Source organism: Choloepus didactylus, chromosome 8 (genome assembly GCF_015220235.1).
Source record: "Choloepus didactylus isolate mChoDid1 chromosome 8, mChoDid1.pri, whole genome shotgun sequence".
In the NCBI taxonomy this organism is placed as follows: Eukaryota; Metazoa; Chordata; class Mammalia; order Pilosa; family Megalonychidae; genus Choloepus; species Choloepus didactylus.
Genome location: NC_051314.1, coordinates 59470529 through 59490923, shown reverse-complemented (window position 1 = coordinate 59490923; position 20395 = coordinate 59470529). Strand labels below are relative to the sequence as shown.

The window sequence follows — 20395 nt, the reverse complement described above, 5'->3', positions numbered from 1 at the left end:
GGAACTTGCATTCGTGACACACCCAGGGCAGACTGCCACATTAAGGATACAACTCTTGCGAGGTGGAGAGGGCTCTCGCCAGCTCTGACTGCTGCTGAATCCGGATCCTGCTCCTCCTCCTAGAGGAGGTCGGCCCCCTGGCTTGCCTCCTCGCTCACCCGCTCCTCGACCCCGACTCCAGCGACTCCCACCCCGGTAAGGCCTGCCTCGAAAGCGGAAACGGTCCAAAGCGATGTGGCTCCGCTCCCAGAAAGACGGCCGGGTGCTGCTTTCGGACAGCGAGCTCGAAGGCATCCGCACGGAGGGCGGGTGAGACCGGAACGGCTCTTTGGGTCGGTAGATGCTGTGTCCCCTGAGGTGTCCCCGCTCCGACGCGTGCCGCGAGCGTGAGAAATTCCTCAGCTGCTGCTGAGAAGAGGACGACGAGGAGGAGGAGCCACCTCCTCCACCGGATCCACCACCCCGGATCGGGTGAGGAGGCCTTCGCCGCGGATACGGTAACAGCCCGCCGCCACTGCTGCTACTGCTACTCCGGCTACGGATCTGGCTGTTATTATCGTCATCGCTGATTTCCCCATCTTCTAACTCTCCTTCTTCCTTGGGCGAGAGGCCGCTGGAGGCCGGGGCCGAAGTATCTACAGTCGCCATCCGGGGAGCGGCGCCTTCCACCCAACCTGAGCCCTCGGTCCGGGGATCCGCCCGACAATTGCCTTTCCACGCCTCCCTTCTTTCCTAACGGACCCGGTCGGTGCGGCGTTACCCTACTTGGACACCTCACAAGCTCGGCTCCTCAACTTCCCCGCACCCCAGCTCTCTTTTGCCGGACCGTAACAACCCAGTTTCCTTTCCTACCGCCCCCTTGCTCCTCCGCGATCCAGACTCTTCCGCCTCGCGAGAAAGGGGCTCTGGAAGTGGGTGCCCGCGACGTCACTTCCTATAGCACGCCGGAAACAAGGTTTCCAGTTCGCGCGATAATGATCAAGACAACAGCATGCTTATTGGGACTCGTAGTCTTTCTTGTGTCTCCCCTCGGTTTCGTCTTTCCAATCCGCGGCTCACAACTACCCCAGATTGGATTGGGACAGTTGGAGTGCGTGCTGGGCTGGGCGGACCTGTTCTTAGTTGCGGCCTCTGGGGAATTTTTATAGTAATCGAAGGGACTACTTCCTTTTAATTGCTCAAGGGATCGCTGCCAAAGGGATGCGGCACTCCTACTACCTTTTTGTCTGGGGCGGGTTGTGGCCGCCATGTTGGTGAAGGCAAACGTAGGCGACTGGAGCTCCAGGACGGTTGACAACACTGGCTCAAGCCTGCCATCTTAATAAAGAGAAGGGAAGGCTCTCCCCCTCCCCACCACTCCACACACACCCTTTCTCCCCAACTCAGCTCCCACGACTCAGCAGGGGAAAGGCCCACTGCCACGTTTGCCTACCGTCTGCACGCAGAAAACACAGCAGTCAGCGCCTCAGAAACAGGCCTAAGACAACCGCCGAATGAGGGGGAAAGGGAAATGCCGACCAATTGCGCCGCGGCGGGCTGTGCTGCCACCTACAACAAGCACATTAACATCAGCTTCCACAGGTAACCTGGGCAGGGAGTGGGGGTGACGGAGACGGGAGCTACTAAACTGGGTATCGCTGTGTAGATGGAACAGGAGGATTCCCTGTTCTGACAACTTCACTACCCAAGCTCATCGGAGGGAAGCATCGTATTTGCCCTTTGTGTGTGTGTGTGTGTGTTTCTTAAATCTGTCAAACATTTTCTCCCTTCAGGGAAGATTTACTCACTTCTAAAAGAAATGCAAGAACTGTACAGTGATTACCTGTTAGAGAAAACTTGACAGGAGGATACCTTAGTTTTTCACCTCTATATATTAGGCCTGGTGTCGATATGAATGATGCTATGGAGGGGAGAGATTTTCCTTTTCAAGTAGGTCTTATCACGTAAAAGCCTGCTGTGTTACCATTAAAATTAGGAAATTCTCATTAGCTAATTGACGTAGAAAGCATTTAGGTTTCTAATAGTCACACGCAGTAACTCTGCGTAGGAATTGAGTCATCATTGATAGTCATGGAATTAAGCGATGTTCATGAAAGTTCAAAAGATAAGCTTTCTGTTTTTATTAGAACAGAAAAATAACATGAGTTTTATTTTTCCTTCATTTGCTGAAAGAGCCATCAAAGTTCATTAGTTCTGGGAAGTGAGAACTTTTGACACCTCTTTGCACACAACCTGGAATATAATAGGTACATTTTAAGTCTATTTCTGTTTGAGAACCTGCCTTTTGCCTGAAGAAAAGAAACATTAAAAAGTTAAGTGAAAACAGTTCCGATTTTATATACCTCCCCAACATATATGATTTTAAACTGTAGAAAATTATACCTTCCACCTTTTCCCTACCTTATTACTAAATGTACCCCTTATTAAAAGTTACCATTTAAAAATAAATCATTGTGATGTTTGTTTTTAAAACTACTTCATGCAAATATAGTGCGTTGTCCATTCATTCATCAAATATATACCAAATACCTAATTGTCTGACATTGTGCTGGCAATCCTCCTGGAGATTTAGAGCTTAATGGGGAAGAAAGATGTAAACAAATAATGACAAGTACCACAGAAGAAACTTCAGGGAAACCTAACTTAGATTTGGAAGGTCAAAGAACAGTTCTCAAAGGATTTGAAATTTCAAATGAGACCAAAGGATGACAAATATTTGGTTCTGTATACCAATTTAAGAATTTTCTTTATCTTATAGTACTTGAGAAACCATGGAAGGTTTAAAAAGAATAGCATGATTAGGCTTGTATATTAAAAGGGTGCAATTTAGAGAATTATAGTGTGACTTCAAGTCCTGGTTAAGTATCATTGGGAGAATTGATGAGAAAGGACTTTATAACAGAATGTTAATTTACCTACGGCTCCATTCACAGGGAACTCCTGTTTCAGTGTCATCAGAAGTAAACAGTGAGAGTGCTTAGTTGCTGGCACAACCAAGCTGGATTAGAGGGTTAATAGCGGAAAACCAGTTAAGAAGTTGTAGTAAAACAAGGTAGAGGCCACCCAGCGGCCTAAAGTGATATTGACGGTAGGGATGAACAGTAGTGGACAGATGTGAGAAATGTTTGAAGAGATACTACAAGGACTTGGTAATTTGGTTTGGGGAGATGAGGATAAGGGAGGAATATTTGAAATGCAAGGAGATACAGTTGTATGCATATATTCTTTCAATATTTGAACATTTGCCTGCTGTGGAATTAACATGTTCATGTGTAATTCTGGAAATTTGGGTCTTAAAATAACATTATTTATTATAAAAACACATTCCTGTTTCATAAACAAAAATGATGTTTAATTAACTAATTCCTGTGTTTCTAGACATCAGAATTCTGTATCTCCACGTATAAGCAATGTTGCCTAAACTTACTATCTCCATTTTTCTTACATCTTATTCGGCCCACTCCAGTTGACCTCTGTCTACTGAAACTGCTGCTGACACTAATTTTGTGATTTTCCTTCTACTCCTTTTGCCTGTCTTCAATTTCCTTTGCCACCCCATACCTCACGCCCTACCCTGACCTAGGTCTTCCCACTCTATCAAGATGATTTCATTTGTTCCTGTGGTCTATTACCATCTACATGTTGATGTTTCCCAAATCTCTCCAGTCCAGATCTCTCTAATGACTTCCACCTATAGGCTAAGTGTCTACTCTGTATTTCCTTGATCTCATCAGTCCCTCAGATTCAACATATCAAACCTGTATTAATGAACTTGCTCTTCCCCACATCTACCTCACTTCCAGTATTCCCTTTCTCAGTAAATGGAAACTGCCATCCACCCAGAAAGGTCATCTTCCCTCAACGTTTCTGCAAGTCCCAAAGACTACTTCCAAAACATCCCTTGACTAATCTGCTTTTTTCTAATGCCCATCTAAGCCATCTTCTATAGTATACCACATAAATCCATATTACAACAGCTTCTTAACTGGTTCATTGCTTCCATTCATGTACTCCTAATCATTCTTCTATAATTAATGGTGTGTTAGTAATTGTTTAACAACTGGATCTCCAGGGACGGGGGAAAGTCCTGCCCAATTCCATAGTATCAATACTACCATGGCGGTTTTGAGCTACCAACATGACATGACTGATTGTGGAGTTAGGAAGAGATGTGCAGTACTGCACTATTATATAATATTTCCACCATAAAGTTACAACAGAAAAATAATCTCAAAACTATAGATAATAGTAAAATAATTACTACCCTTTTAAAAGTTTAATTGTAAGTTTATATAATTTAATTTTAAATAACAGGTTTAACAACCAATTTGAAAATTTTCTGAAAATTTTAAAATCGGCTCTTGTAACTCATGCCCTTAAATGGCTTACCAGTGCCATTTTGGATAAAGTTCAAAATCATTTGACTTAGAAGGCCCTCTGGCATCATTTTGTGTCATAATACCCTTCCCTCTGCCTATGATACACTTACACTCTTCACTACTCTTACCCTGTCTTCCCTAGCTAATTCCTACCGTCTCAAGGCCACCTGACCAGATTAGTTCTTCCTGTCTTTTGGTTCTGTCTGACCCTATACAGGCCCTTTAATAACAATCATGACTCTTGTAATTACTTTAAAGTAGTAATGGATGACGTTTATTTGGTATTTACTATACACCATGCACTGGGCTGAACATTTACTCGCATTCTCTCATTTAATCCTCACAGTAACACTAGGTATCATTATCACCCCCTTTAAAGATGATAAAATTGAGACCTTAAAATGTTAAATAACTTGCCTAAAATCACCCAGCTATGATGTGGAGGACCCAGGATTGGAACCCTGGTTTGTCTGACTCCAGAGACAGTGTTCTCAGCCACTCTTCTGTTGCATTAAGCTATTCAAGTTTCTACCTTCTCCACTACAGTATAAGCTTATAAAGGGCATGTATCATGCCTTTTTGTTTACTACTATGTCTTCAGTGCCTAGGACAATGCTTGGAATGTAAGTGGCATTCAGTGGTTTATTAAAGACCCGGGCAAAATAGCATTGTTAAAAATTCTGAGTGATTTTCAAAAACATCTATTATTTGTTAAAGCATGGTGCTACTATTGTATAGATAAGAATATATTCATCTACTGGGTCTTGGGACTTCTGGGGAAGGGGGCAGAGTAGGGAGCCCCATGACTCCGTCCTCCCACCAAAACAACTATAAAAGAGGCAGTAACTGTCTGAAACAACTGTTTTGAAACTCCAGAGGCCAGAAGAACACTGTACAGCATCCAGAGAGGAAGAGGCTGATAAATTACAGTAAAGAGCTATAAATTACTTTCTTCATGCAGCAGCTACTGGCATCCATTCCCAACTCCCATAGCAGACCACCTCAGGGTCCAGTCCCTAGCTAGGCCCTCTTTCCGCAAGAACAGGAGTGTGAACAGCTGATCCCTGATCACAGCTTTTGATTAGCGAATTTGGATTGCTCGGTCCAGGCTCTGACGGTAGCTATTATTTCAACCTGTCCCAGAGATAGGCAGTGGCAGCCATTGTTTTAATCCCACCCTCTGCAAAGGTGGTCGTGGCCATGGGTTCAACCCTGGGGCAGAGGCAGTGGTGATGTTAAAGATGCAGGGCTTCCTTAGGGCTGCTGGGGAAAGTTAACTGAAGGGCTACATTTGCTGGGCAGGTCAGGAAAGATGAATTTGGGACCCATCAGAGAAGTTTTTGGTGCCCTTCCTGACCCCCTCCACGTGGGACTTTGGAGATGGTCTGTGCCCCCTTTATGGGTCCCTAGCCTTGTTTTGGCTGGAAAAGACACTCCTCCATGGGGTGACCATCCTCCCAGAATTTCCCCTCCAGGCAAAAGAAGCATGAGACAATGAAAGGAAGAGAAAACACTATAGGCGTGCACAGTCTGAGACAAAGGCCTTGCTGGCTTCAGATACCCAGGAAGAGGAGGTTTGTCTCCCTGGAAAACAGAGGAGATAACCAAACTCTGTAAACAGGAGAAATCCAAAACAGTTAACAAATAAAAGCCCAGGACAAGACAGGCCCAGTAAGATAGGGAAAACCCTGCACAGTACATTTGCCGTGGGCACAGTTTCTTGATACAAGGGCTGGAGCTCAAGACTATTTGTCTTGCTAACTGGCTAGTTACAATACCAGCAAACAGACATGCCAGGGGTAAATACCAGAGTTAACTCTGTAAAAATGAAAATGTATAGTGTGCAACAAGAGTACAAGGCAAACAAAGAAACAGAAAATGATCACCCATCCAAAGGAAGAGGATAAAAATACAGAAAATACTAATGAAGAAGATGAGCATATGGACATACAGAACAAAGCTTTTAAAAACTGACCTAAAAAATACTTAAGGATATGAAGAAAAGTACAGAGAAAGAACCACAGGATATCAGGAAGACAAATGAACAATATGAGAGTCTAAGTAAAAAGAGAAATTTTAGAAAGGAACCAAACAGAACTACTGGAGTTGAAGAACACAATAACTAAAATAAAAATGCACAGGAGGGTTTCAAGAGCAGAATGGAACTGGCAGAAGAAAGAATTAGTGAACTTGAAGACAAGACACTTGAAATGAGCCAGGCTGAGGAGCAGAAAGAAAAATTAATTATATAAAGCAAAAATAGCCTAAGACACCTCTGGGATACTATCAAGCACACCAATATATGTATTGTTGGAGTCCCAGAAGGAGAAGAAAGAAAGAAAGGGGCAGAAGGAATCATCAAAGGAATAATGACAGAGAAATCCCAAACTTAGCAAAAGATGTGAATATGCACAGCCAAGAAGCTCAGAGAACACCAAACAAGGTAAACAAAAATACACCTCTGCTATCAAATGCAGAAGACAAGGAGAGAATTCTGAGCTGCAAGAGAAAAGCAACGTATTACATACAAGGAAATCCCAATAAGATTGAGTGCAGATTTCTCATCAGAAATTATGGACGAAAGAAGGCAGTGGGTTGAAATACTCAGTGCTGAAGGGAAAACATTGCCAGCCATAAATTTGATATCTGGGGAGGCTTTCTTTCCAAAATGAGGGAGGGGTTAAGACATTCTCAAGTAAACAAAAGCTGAGGGAATACATCACCACTAGACCTGCCCTACAAGCAGTACTAAAGGAAGCACTTCAGACTGAAATGAAAGGACACTAGACAGTGGTTCAAAGCAACATAAAGAAATAAAGACCTGTGTTAAAGGTAACCATTTGGGTAATTATAAATGCCAGTATTGTTGTGTTGTATTGTTTGGTATATAACTCTACTTCTTACTTCCTATAGGTGCTAAAATGCAAATGCATAAAAAGTAATGATAAATCTAGGTTTTTGAACATACAATGTACAAAGATATAAGTGGTAACGAGTACAAAAAAATGGTGGGGGGTAGAGGAGTATAGGAGAAGTATATGTGCAAGCTACTGAATTTAAGTTAGTATCAAACCAAATATAACTGTTGTATATTTAGGATGTTAAATTTTAACAAGGAAAACAGATGAAAAATATATCCGGATACAAATGAGAAGGCAGTCAATTTGGTACAACACAAGAAAGCAAATAAATATAAAAGTAGGCTTTAACGGAAGTGAGGGACAAAAAAGGTATAAGACTTATAAAGGCTAAATAGTAAAATGGCAGAAGAAAGACCTCTATTATTAATGGTGAGCTTAAATGTAAATGGATTAAATGCACCAGTCAAAAGCAGAGATTGGAAGAATGGATTTAAAAAAAAAAAAAAAAACCATGACTCAACTATATGCTGTTTGCAAGAGACGTGCCTTAATGTCAAAGATACAAGTAGGTTGACCGTGAAAGAATGGAAAAAAATATATACCATGCAAGTAGTAACCAAAAGAAAGCTGAGGTGGCTAAACTAATACCGGATAAAATAGATTTTAAGTCAAAAACAGTTAATGAGAGACAAAGGTGATCGTTACATACTAATAAAGAGAATGATTCAATAGGAGAGGTAACAATCATAAATATATATGCACCTAACAGCAGAGCCCCAAAATGTATGACGCAAATACAGATTTGAAGGGAGAAATTGATGGTTCTACATTAATAGAAGACTTTTAACACACCACTCTCAATAATGGATAGAATATCTAGTCAGAAGATCAATAAGGAATACAGGGCTTGACTAATACACTAAACCAACTAGACCTAGCAGATATATATAGAACTCTGCACCCAACAGAAGCAGAATACCCATTCTTCTTAAGTGCACATAGATCGTTCTCCAGGATAACCATATGTTGGGTCACAAAACAAGCTTCAATTAATTCAGAAATATTGAAATCATACAATGTCTATTCCACAACCACAATGGAATGAAGCTAGAAATAAATAACAGAAGGAGAAATGGAAAATTCACAAATATGTGGAAATTAAACAACATACTTTTAAACAACCAATGGATTAAAGAGGATATCAGAAGCAAAATTAGGAAATATCTGGAGGAAAATGAAAATGAAAGTACAATACACCAAAGCTAATGGGATGCAGCAAAGGCAGTGCTGGATGGAAACATATAGCTCTAAATGCTTACATTAAAAAGAGAGAAAGAAAGACTTCAAATCAGAGAACTAACCTCGAAACTGGAATAACTAGAAGAAGAGCAAACTAAACTCAAAGCAAACAGAAGGAAGGAAATAACAAAGACAAGAGTGGAGATAAATGAAATAGAAAAACAAAAACAAAAAAATTAGAGAATCAACAAAACTAAAAGTTGACTCTCTTAAAACTTCAACAAAATCAAGAAACCTTTAGCTAGGCTGACAAAGGAAAAAAGAGAGGATACAAATAACAAAAATCAGAAATGAAAATGGGGACATCACTAGTGAACCCCACTGAAATTAAAAGGACTTTAAGTGGATACTATGAATAAATGTATGCCCATCAATTAGATAACCTAGATGAAATGGGAAAATTCTTAGAAACACACAAATTACCTAACTGACTAAAACAAAACAGAAGCTCTCAACAAACCAATTACTAGTAAAGAGACTGAATCAGTAAACAAAAACCTGCCAACAAAGAGACGATCAGGACCAGATGGCTTCACAGGGGAATTCTACCAAACATTCCAAGAACACTTAACTACAATTCTGCCCAAACTCTTCCAAAATATTGAGAGGTGGGAACACACTCATTCTTTGAGGCCAGCATCACCTTCATACCAATGCCTGAAAAAGATACTACAAGAAGAGAAAACTACAGACCAATATCTCTTATCAATAGAGATGCAAAAAGTCCTCAACAAAATATCAGCAAATCGAATCCGACAAGCATATTTAAAAATCACTTAGCATGGTCAAGTGGGATTTATCCCTGGTATACAAGTTTGGTTCAACAGAAGAAAATCAATTAACGTAATACACTGTATTAACAGAATGAAGGGGAAAAAAAACCACATATGATCATCTCAATCAACACAGAAAAGGCATTTGACAAAATACAGCACCCTTTCTTGATAATAACACAGAACACTAGGAACAGAAGGAAAATTCCTCAACATGATAAAGGGCATATATGAAAAGCCCACAACTAACATCCTACTTGATAGTGCAAGACTGAAAGCTTTCTCTTTAAGATCAGGAACAAGACAAGAATGCCCACTATCACCAGTTTTATTCAACATTGTACTGGAAGTTCTAGCCAGAGCAATTAGGCAAGAAAAATAAACAAAAGTCATCGAATTGGAAAGGAAGAAGTAAAACTCTATTTGCAGATATTATGATCCTATATACAGAAAATTCTGAAAAATCCACAACAAAGCTCCTAGACCTAATAAATGAATTCAGCAAAGTTGTGGGGTACAAGATCAACTCCCAACAATCAGTAGTGTTTCTATACACAAGCAGTGAACACTTGGAACAAGAAATCAAGAAAAAATTCCATTCACAATGGCAATTAAATAATTAAAATATTTAGGAATAAATCTAACTAAGGATGTAAAAAACTTGTACACAGAAAACTACAAAACATTGCTAAAACTACAAAACACTGTTGAAAGAAATAAAAGACCTAAATAAATGGAAGGATATTCTGTTTTCATGGATTACAAGAGTAAAGATCATTAAGATATCATTACTACCCAAACCAATTTACTTATTCAGTGCAATCCCAATCAAAATTCCAACATTTTTCTTTGCAGAAATGGAAAAGGCAACCATCAAATTTATAAGGAAGGGTAAAGGGCCCCAAATAGCTAAAGCTATTTTGAAAAAGAATGAAGTTGGAAGACTTATACGTCCCGATCTTAAAACATATTACCAAGCCATGGTAATCAAAACAGCATAGTTCTGGCATGAGGACAGACAGGTAGACCAATGGAATAGAATTGAGAGCTCAAAAATCAGTGCTCACATTTATGGCCAACTGATTTTTGACAAGGTGGCAAAGACCACTCACTGAGGAAGAATAATCTCTTCAACAAATGGTGCTGGGAAAACTAGATCTCTCTCCCTCTCTCTCTCTTTCTCACTATATATATATACACACACACACAAATTATACATATATATAACTTTTGTATTTATATAATTTATATATGTATAAAAGGAGGACCCCTACCTCACACCATATACAAAAATCAACTCAAAATAGATCAAAGACCTAAATATAAGAGCTAGAACTATCAAACTCCTAGAAGAAAACACAGGCAGAATGTTCAGGACCTTGTGTTAGATAGCGGTTTCAGAGATTTTATGTTTCTTTTAAACACAGTGCAATTCATAGTACTTAAAAGGTTAAATATTGCCAGACAATCCTTTATATTTATCTCTTACAAAAGGTATACAGTGGGTGCATATCAGTATATTTTGTATTTGAAATAAATATGAAAATAAAAATATTCTTAATGAAGTTATCAGAAGTATTTTACTCTTTTGTAATCATAATTATGGTTTCTGCCACACTATATAGCTTAAAAGTTGATATTTAAATATTAAACACATTTTAGCTACATGAAAGTAATGCGATGGATTAATTTAGATATTTTGTATTCTTATTTATTTAGCAAATTTTTGTCAAGTCCCTACTGCTTGCAAGGCACTGTGCTTAGTGTTAATGATAAATAGATAAAAGATATGATCCCTTAAGAAATTTATAATCTTATTTCACTGAGAATTTATTAAAATTGAAAAATTACAAAACAATGTGATAAAAACCATAATAAGGGAACACAGAGGAAGGGGTACCAGACTTGATAAAATTTAATCCTTAGAAACCTATTTGTCTTTACCATGTATCAAAGCGTTCTGAAATTATTCCTGCTTATAATGGTTCTACATAAACTTGAGCCAGATCAGTTTAGTCTTGTTTTGTTTTAATTGTGCATCTTAAAGACAGGTTGGGAAGAAATGTCTCTTTTAAAAGCCCTGAAAGATAAAACCACTCAGATCAGTTTTTTATTACTATTTTTTGCAACATATCAAAATTAATGTGAATTGGTTTCTCTTCCAGCACCCGAATTTAGAAGTTTAAAATTTTTTATGTAAATACAAGATAGTTTAAATTGTCAACTTTTTAAATTTCCTTTGGGTGCTATCAGATGTATAGTAGCTGGAATTTGAATTGCTTTTTTAAAAATTTTATCTTAAAGGTTTCCTTTGGATCCTAAAAGAAGAAAAGAATGGGTTCGTCTGGTTAGACGCAAAAATTTTGTACCAGGAAAACACACTTTTCTTTGTTCAAAACACTTTGAAGCCTCCTGTTTTGACCTAACAGGACAAACTCGACGACTTAAAATGGATGCTGTTCCAACCATTTTTGATTTTTGTACCCATATAAAATCCATGGTAAGTAATGATATGCTACTCAACTTTTTATCCCATTTTTAGAGCCTGTTGCTTTTTGTTTATACAATGGAGCAATTCAGAACATATTGAATTCCATGTATGGTGATATGCCTCAAGAAAGTTGCACACTTTCTTGTGCAGTAAAGGTACAGGTTAGAATTAAGAGATCAGGTCTCCTTACTCCAATATTCTTTCCCTGATCCAGTTTTTTTTTTATTATATTGGAATTTTACATTGATGCCAGTTATTATCAATAATTGAATCATTGATAAAACAGAAGTAATATGAATAATGAAACCTCCATCATCACTCTGCTCAAATTTTAAGGTTACATACAAATGGTATGTGCTGAATGCTTTAAGAAAAGCACAGATGGAGTCACACCAAAATATATCAATTCAGAGGAGGGCGTAAACTAAGCCTTCATCAAGCTTAGGCTCTTAGACTGGGATTGAAGACTTGCAGTTTTGGAATTTAGAAGAGGGTTCTTCACTTTGCACAAAACAATTGCAGGTAGCATGGGGAGAACAAAAGTATGTAGGTTGAAGGGTGAGTGGGAAATAATCAAATTTTAGCAGGTGATATTTAAAAGAACGAGAATTAAGGTAAAGATTAAATGAATTAAAACAATGTTTTAACTAGTTTGGAAAGATCTGATCAGAGAGGAAAAAGCTGGCTGAGAAAGACAAGATCGCTGAAAGATGAGAAAGGGTAGAATGAAGAGCACAAATAGAAGGTTTAGTGTTTTTTTTAATCCTACCTATTCTTTTTTTTAATTCAATTTTCTTGCGATATATTCACATACCATAAATCATCCACGATGTACAGTCAGTTCACAGTACCATTATATAGTTGTGCATTCATCACCACAATCAGTTTTTGAACATTTTCATTACCATACACAAAAAAGAATAAGAATAAAAGTTAAAATAAAAAAGAATACCCAAAACATCCCATAACCCCCATCCCTCCCTATTATTCATTTACTTTTTGTCCTCATTTTTCTATTCCTTTGTCTATACACTGAATAAAGGGAGTGTGTTCTAGTTTGCTAATGCTGCGGAATGCAAAACACCAGAGATGGATTGGCTTTTATAAAAAGGGGGTTTATTTGGCTACACAGTTACAGTCTTAAGGCCATAAAGTGTCCAAGGTAACACATCAGTAATCAGGTACCTTCACTGGAGGATGGCCAATGGCGTCCGGAAAGCCTCTGTTAGCTGGGAAGGCACGTGGCTGGTGTCTGCTCCAAAGTTCTGGTTTCAAAATGGCTTTCTCCCAGGATGTTCCTCTCTAGCAAGCTTGCTCCTCTTCAAAATGTCACTCACAGCTGCACTGAGTTCCTTCTCTTTGAGTCAGCTCATTTATATGGCTCCACTGATCAAGGCCCACCCTGAATGGGTGGGGCCATGCCTCCATGGGAATATCTCATCAGAGTCATCACCCACAGCTGGGTGGGGCGCATTCCAAGCAAATCTAATCAGCACCAAAACGTCTGCCCCACAAGACTACATCAAAGATAATGGCGTTTGGGGGACACAATACATTCAAACTGGCACAGAGTGGGAGCCACAAAGTTTTCACAATCACACGATCACACAGTGTAAACTATATAGTTACACAATCATCTTCAAGAATAAAGCCTACTGGGTTGCAGTTTAACAGTTTCAGGTATTTCCTTCTAGCTATTCCAATTCACTAAAAACTAAAAAGTGTATCTATATAATGCATAAGAATAACCTCCAGAATGACCTTTTGACTCTATTTGAGATCTCTCAGCTACTGAAACTATTTTATTTCATTTTTCTTCCCCTTTTTGGTCGAAGAAGGCTTTCTTAATCCCACAATGCCAGGGCCAAGCTCACCCCCACGAGTCATGTCCCATATTGCCAGGGATATTTACACTTCTGGAAGTCATGTCCCACATAGCAGGGAGAGCAGTGAATTTACCTGCAGAGTTGGCTTAGAGAGAGGCCACATTTGAGCAACAAAAGAGGTTCTCTGGGAGTGACTCTTAGGCACAGTTTTAAGTAGGTTTAGCCTCTCCTTTGCAGTAACAAAGTTCATAAAGGCTAGCCCCAAGATTGAGGGCTCAGCCTTCTAAATTGGTAGCCCCAATGTTTGTGAGAATATCATTAATTCCCCAGGTGGGGAAATTTAGTATTTCCACATTTTCCCCCAGGAGGGTTTAGTTTTGAAAAGCAGTACAGACACATTTTCCTCTGAGAAAGGAGAAACTACTGCTTTTCTTGAGTTAGTGACAGTTAAATTTGTAAATGTACACCAGTTAACATCTTGATGGGAGAGGAGGTTGTAGCTAACTAATTATCACAGATACTAGAAAAGCTTCAGGAGTGCGAGAACTTTGTCCTGTTTACTTCTGAATCCTCAGCACCTTAAACAGTGCCTGGTACATAATATACGCTCAAATATTTATTGAATTTGAAGTGTACCTTATTTTTGCCATTGCATTGATTTAATGAATTCAACAAATACTTACTAAACTTTACATTACACCAGAATCTAAATTAAATGCTTGGGATATAAAAATGAAAAAATAGTAGGTATCCCAATAAATATTTGGTGAATGAATGACAGACACAGATTTATGAGGATATGACATATTCTGGGAATTATAAGTGGTTTAATATTGCTGGAGTATAAATCAAGATGATAAATGGCAGAATGTGGCCAAATCCTAAATAGTAGAGTATCCCATGTGAAGATTTTTTTTTTTTTCCCTTTAGATAATGGGGAAGCAAAGAGGAATTTAGAGCAGTACATAAATGTCAGATCTGTTAGAAAAAAGTATTCTTTTTGCAGAAGTTGGATTGAAGAGGATCAAAACTAGAGGCAGACAAAAGGGGGATGCAAAATGAAACGAAATAAAGTTTCAGTGGCTTGAGAGATTTCAAATGGAGTTGAGAGGACACTCTGGTGGACATTCTTAGGCACTATATAGATAACACCTTTTAGATTTTAATGTATTGGAATAGCTAGAAGTAAATACTGAAACTGTCAAACTCCAACCCAGTAGTCTGGACTCTTGAAGACAATTGTATAACAATGTAGCTTACAAGGGGTGACAGTGTGATTGTGAAAACCTAGTGGATTGCACTCTTTATCTACTATATGGATGGATGAGTAGAAAAATGGGGACAAAAACTAAATGAAAAATAGGGTGGGATGGGGGGGATGATTTCGGTGTTCTTTTTTACTTTTATTTTTTATTCTTATTCTGATTCTAATGTAAGGAAAGTGTTCAAAAATAGATTGGGGTGATGAATGCATAACTATATGATGGTACTGTGAACAGTTGATTGTACACCATGGATGATTGCATGGTATGTGAATATATTGCAGTAAAACTGAATTTAATTTAAAAAAACAAATAAACAAAAAAACCAGAGGCAGAGAGATCAGTAAGGAAGTTTATAAAATATTCAAGCCAGACATGACAGGGTCTGATGTGGGCAGTGGCATTAAGAATGATGGAGAGGAGAGATTCATGATGGAAAGATATTTAGGAAGTATAGAATTACTATGACTTGATGACTAATTGATATGAGGAATAGAGGGGGTCCCCAGGTTTCTATTTTGAACAAAAAAATTCCTAGCCAGATTTTAAATCCTTGTATGGAAAACATAACTATGAACAGTTAATAAATCTTTTTAGAAGTTTGATATTGATACTTTAGAATATGTTTCTATGGATACTCAATTTGTTACTAAGAAGGACCCCAGATTGGAAATATTAATCAAATTGAAAGAACAGTATTTACCTAAAAAGGGTTCTCAAATCAGTATCACAGATAAGCAAAATGTCTAAACACATTCTAAGTTGGCTTTATGGAGAAAATTGCAAAGGATTTTAAAAATCTCCATAGAGTCATTTTCGTTAAGTCCATTGTACATTTGCAAACCAATGTTTGAATCTCTCTGGACATGACAAAAAGAAATAGGTGGACAGAGTTGATACAACCAACTGACAAACTTAATCCATGATTACATAATCTGGGTTGCTGCTGTTTCTTATCTAACTTTTAAAATCCTGTTCTTAAAAGAGCAGTTTAAATATTTGTTAACCAAAACTGGACAAATTTTACTAATTTGTGATATTCCATAATTTTTGTTCAACCTCTCATTTTATTTGGTTCAGAAACTCAAGTCAAGAAGTCTTCTGAAGAAAAACAACAGTTGTACTCCAGCAGGACCATCTAATTTAAAATCAAATATTAGTAGTCAGCAAGTACTGCTTGAACACAGTTATGCCTTCAGGAACCCTATGGAGGCAAAAAAGAGGATAGTTAAACTGGAAAAAGAAATAGCCAGCTTAAGAAGAAAAATGAAAACTTGCCTACAGAAAGAACGCAGAGCAACTAGAAGATGGATCAAAGCCACATGCTTGGTGAAGAATTTAGAAGCAAATAACATTTTACCTAGGGGCACATCAGAACACATTTTACCAACTGCCTTAAGCAATCATCCTTTGGAAGATTTTAAGATTCTTGAACAAGATCAACAAGATAAAAAATTACCAATTCTCTAACGTCTGAAATAGACCAAGAGTACCTTCAGTTAAGATTAGCTTACACAGAACTTGACACCCATCCTTAATTCTTCTCAGAAGTAAAGATATTTAAATTATGCCAATATTGGGTATTTAGTAAAGTTTTATTGACATAACAATATTGCTGTATACATTATGAAGACTTGATTATAAAAAATGAAAAACTTTTTATGAAACTTCTATTTGAAAACAAATGAAAGTGCCTTATATGAGAATTACTTAAAAATTCTGCTAGGAAAATTCTGTGTTGGCAAGCTGTTTTGTGTTTGTGTTTTTAAACTTATTTTAAAGAAACAATCTATGACAATAACGTATTTAATTTGTATTAGAAAAAGAATTTTTTTCCTTTTCCCAAAGTTGGAATATTACGTTCTAAGTAAGATGCTAAGTAGTAGTTAGCCAACATTAAATATGACCTTAGAAAACTGCTGGGTTTGGTATTAACTAATTTATCATGGGCACTGTGATCTAAAGAATTTATAGAAAAAAACCTGAGGTACGGGGCAAGTTGTTTTTTGTTTTTTTTTTTAAACTTTGTGTCTTTTTACCAGTAAAATTGAGGTAATCATGACTTCTCTTATAAGACTATTAGATTTAAAATAGATAGTGAAATTATTCTGAAAATAATAATTTTCAATGTGAAGTATCTTTGAGTCATCCACACTAGGTAAGGCCTCAAGTACCTCAGGATTTGTAAAAACTGTTAGCTGATTATATTCACCTTCTAAGAAAATGTGTTATGAAATAATGCAAAGTTCTGGATCCAGCTTTTACCTTAATTAAGCTAATAGATAAATGTACACTACTCTATTGCATTTCCAATTTCAAAATTGTTGTACTAATAAGCAGACATGCTACAAAGTTCCATGGCGGCATACCCTCTCTGCGCTATGTGGATACCAAATTCTTAAGCTTTTTTTTTTTTTCCTTTCTTTTTAACTACTTTTTAAAACATTCTGAACCTCAAAAATATCACACCAATATAGTGGGTGTTTTTTCCATAAACTCAAAAGAATAATTTAATGACAGAAAAGTACCATATTCTATTTGCATAATTCATAACTTAAAACAGAATCAATTTATCTTACACATCAGCTTGCTTTTTATCTCCTTTTTTTTAAAAGTGAAAGTCAAATATAGCAACTGTAGTACATAAGGGAAATAAAGTGTAGTTCTTTATCAAAGTACATGTATGAACCTAATAAAGCTATGCAAGTGTTAACTAATTATTTTATAAAATAGAAGTATCGGAACTATTCTTATGATTGCCACTGAAAAAATTAAAGGGTTTGCCTTATTTCACCAAATGTTTATTTAGAACCCTTTCCTTCTAACAGCTTTGATCAAACCATGTAAAAATTCATTAATATACAATCAAGTTACTTAATCCTAATTCAAGCTTCTGATAATACCATATGAAGGTAGCATACACCTAATCATAAATTGCTGTAAATCTTTCCCATATGATAATGCCTACTTTATAAAGGAAAAACACAACTTTTTTCGATGTTTTTTTTTCTTTATTGATGACATTTGCTTGGACTCTACGAAGTCTTTTTACAGTATTCTCACCCTTTCTTTTAATATGGAATGCCTCAACTAGATTTTACAAATCCAAAGGTAGGAAAAGTTTGTTGTCGTTCTCATTGGGCACTTAGAACAAATATTTATGAAAATTCTTTTGTGTATGTTGTAAACCTTGTAAGTCATTTTATTTTTATGTTAATAGTGGATGTAACTCCTTGGAATAATCACTATGTGCTTTCTTCTAATATAGTTTCAAATATCTTTTCAACAGTTTATAATCATCAGCAAACATTTACTGCCTACATCTCCTTTGTATCTCAAAATAAGTTGGGCAAATAATCATTTAAGTATAAAACTATGTATTCTGAGTATAGACATGTATGTGGTTCACCCCTTCAAATACAAAACACTAAACACTAATTAATACAGGCCAATTCCCATCTACGGTAATATTTTGATATCCTAACATGACATTTTAATAATCACAAAAATAAAAGATTATAAAAGTTCAGTAAGCTTTTGGAAAAGTTACTTAGTTTTCATTCATTATTATTTGACACCATTGAATAAATGACCATTTAATAATTTAAAAGTAAATTTTCTTTTGTGTTTTCTCCTTGTCATTTTCATGTTACTGACCTAATAACATGCTGCAAACCCTGCCTGCATCGAATTGTTTTAACATATATCTGCCTACCTTAAAAGTAGTTTCATTCATTGAGAAAACCTGAAAGGAATCTTTTAAAATCCTGTTTTCAGTTTGTTGGTAGATTTCTTATCACTTTGAGCATATACTATAAAACTAATTAAAATTATAAGAGCCCATTGTCCACTGCTAGACAAAAACACAGATCCTCTGTTCATCCATTCTATATCTACTAGACAATGACCTCTCCAAAGAACCAGCTAAAGGCTAGGAACTTGATATAAATGTGAATACCACCTGATTTTCTGTCCTCAAATTGCTCAGTCTCCTGAGAGAAACAGAAATATTATTTATAATATATGTTAAATACCGTAAAAGAAATACGTGTAAGGTGCTTTGCTAAATGGAATTTAATAAAAACATATACATTTTAGACCTTTGTATTATCAGATACTTTTCTTTTGAAACAAAACATTTCTTCTTGCAGTGACTTACAAAAGAGGTAGAGGAACGTTGGTGTTTACCGAAAACTACAGTGTTATTTTTAATGAATTGTGAGACATTTTTACCCTTTAAAACAAACATTAAAGAAATTTGTGGTTAATGGTATCTTTGTTAAGAGGAAAAACGTAACTATAAATGAAACATTACATCAAAGTAGTGGAGTTTATTTGAAATTTGATATTTTGTGCAAAAGAAGAAACCCTGTTAACACAGACTTTTAAAATAATTTAATGTAGTCTTAAAGTTAACAAAGCACTTTGGCATGTGTTCATCCTCTCACTTGTTCCTTACAAACATTATGTGCAGTAGGTGGTATCTGATTTACAGATGAAATCTTTGCTAACGTAATTTATTTATTCATTTAGACATTACTATGTGCCAAATGGTATAAGGATAGAAATGACAGAAATCTGGCATTATAACCCTCTGTTTAGCATATGAATCATGTTATTAAAACAGGACAAATCATGTGTCTGAGAATTAAAATATATATATATATATATAGCAAAGACTCTGTGAGTTAATTGTTGATGTTTTCTAGATAGAATTTATAATGGTGTTTTATCTCATTTCTCAATCCTAGAATACGGGTATATTTTAATTTTGGTATAATATAGGAAATGGTTCGTTTTTATGTCAGAATGTGGGATTCTTTTGATATTTGGACAGTTGCAAATTTTCTAAAACTAATACTTTTGTAATGTGTATTAAACAATTGTATATTGTGCTTACAAAAATGTATTCTGAGTATGATGATATTAAAAGTTTTTTCCAAGGAAATTATTGTAGTGCCTATTATTTCCAAAAATGTACATAAACATTTCTGTGGAAGTCCTTCTAAATTGACCCCCTAAAAGACTTCAGTGGAAGTCCTCCATAAATAGAAGGAAATTGTAAACCAAATAAAGATATGTATGTAAAGTCTTGAAGACGAATTATCGTTTTTGTTTTATTGCTCAAGTTATAGCTAAACATAAATTATTGTTTATTTACACTGTTTTAAATGCTGGTAATGCAATTTATACCAGATATATGAAGTGCTATGAAAATTTTCTTTCTACCGAGTCTTATCCTGACAAAAACTTGAGGCTTACACAGAGATTTCTTTGCAGATATGATTATCAAAGCATTATTTTTAATAAAAAATTGAAAGAATCTAGATTTCTAATTGCAGGGATATAATTAAATTATAGTATATTTATTCCATGATATACTATGCAGTTATTAAAAATTCTTGATTATACAGAACACATAGGGAAAATATTTAGTATACTATTAACTAAATCACAGAATATGATTTCAATTTAGGGTTGTCATGAGGACAAAAAAGGTAAAG

At 36.5% G+C, this 20395-nt stretch overlaps 2 protein-coding genes across 3 annotated transcripts in view; one reads left to right on the top strand and one right to left on the bottom strand.

Moving 5' to 3' along the window:
* The window catches only part of ZFC3H1 (zinc finger C3H1-type containing), a 53794-nt gene extending 52889 nt beyond the window's left edge, over positions 1 to 905 (bottom strand). For both annotated transcript variants that reach the window (XM_037845350.1, XM_037845351.1), the window contains exon 1: positions 51 to 905. In XM_037845350.1, coding sequence (XP_037701278.1) covers positions 51 to 648 — 598 coding nt within the window. In that variant the 5' untranslated portion in view covers positions 649 to 905. The remainder of the gene's footprint in view (positions 1 to 50) is intronic.
* THAP2 (THAP domain containing 2) lies at positions 56 to 19940 on the top strand. The gene is made up of 3 exons (XM_037845353.1): positions 56 to 1581; positions 11617 to 11812; positions 15972 to 19940. The coding sequence occupies exons 1-3, from the start codon at positions 1511 to 1513 to the stop codon at positions 16359 to 16361; spliced, it is 657 nt and encodes a 218-aa protein (XP_037701281.1). The 5' UTR covers positions 56 to 1510; the 3' UTR covers positions 16362 to 19940.
* The last annotated feature ends 455 nt before the right edge of the window (positions 19941 to 20395 follow it).

What these genes read in the sequence shown, in the direction of transcription:
- THAP2 (XM_037845353.1), top strand. Translation starts at nt 1,511, where the DNA reads ATGCCGACCAATTGCGCCGCGGCGGGCTGTGCTGCCACCTACAACAAG. An exon ending in ATTAACATCAGCTTCCACAG is followed by an intron (nt 1,582 to 11,616) that starts GTAACCTGGGCA and finishes TTTATCTTAAAG; the next exon opens with GTTTCCTTTGGATCCTAAAA. An exon ending in GTACCCATATAAAATCCATG is followed by an intron (nt 11,813 to 15,971) that starts GTAAGTAATGAT and finishes TATTTGGTTCAG; the next exon opens with AAACTCAAGTCAAGAAGTCT.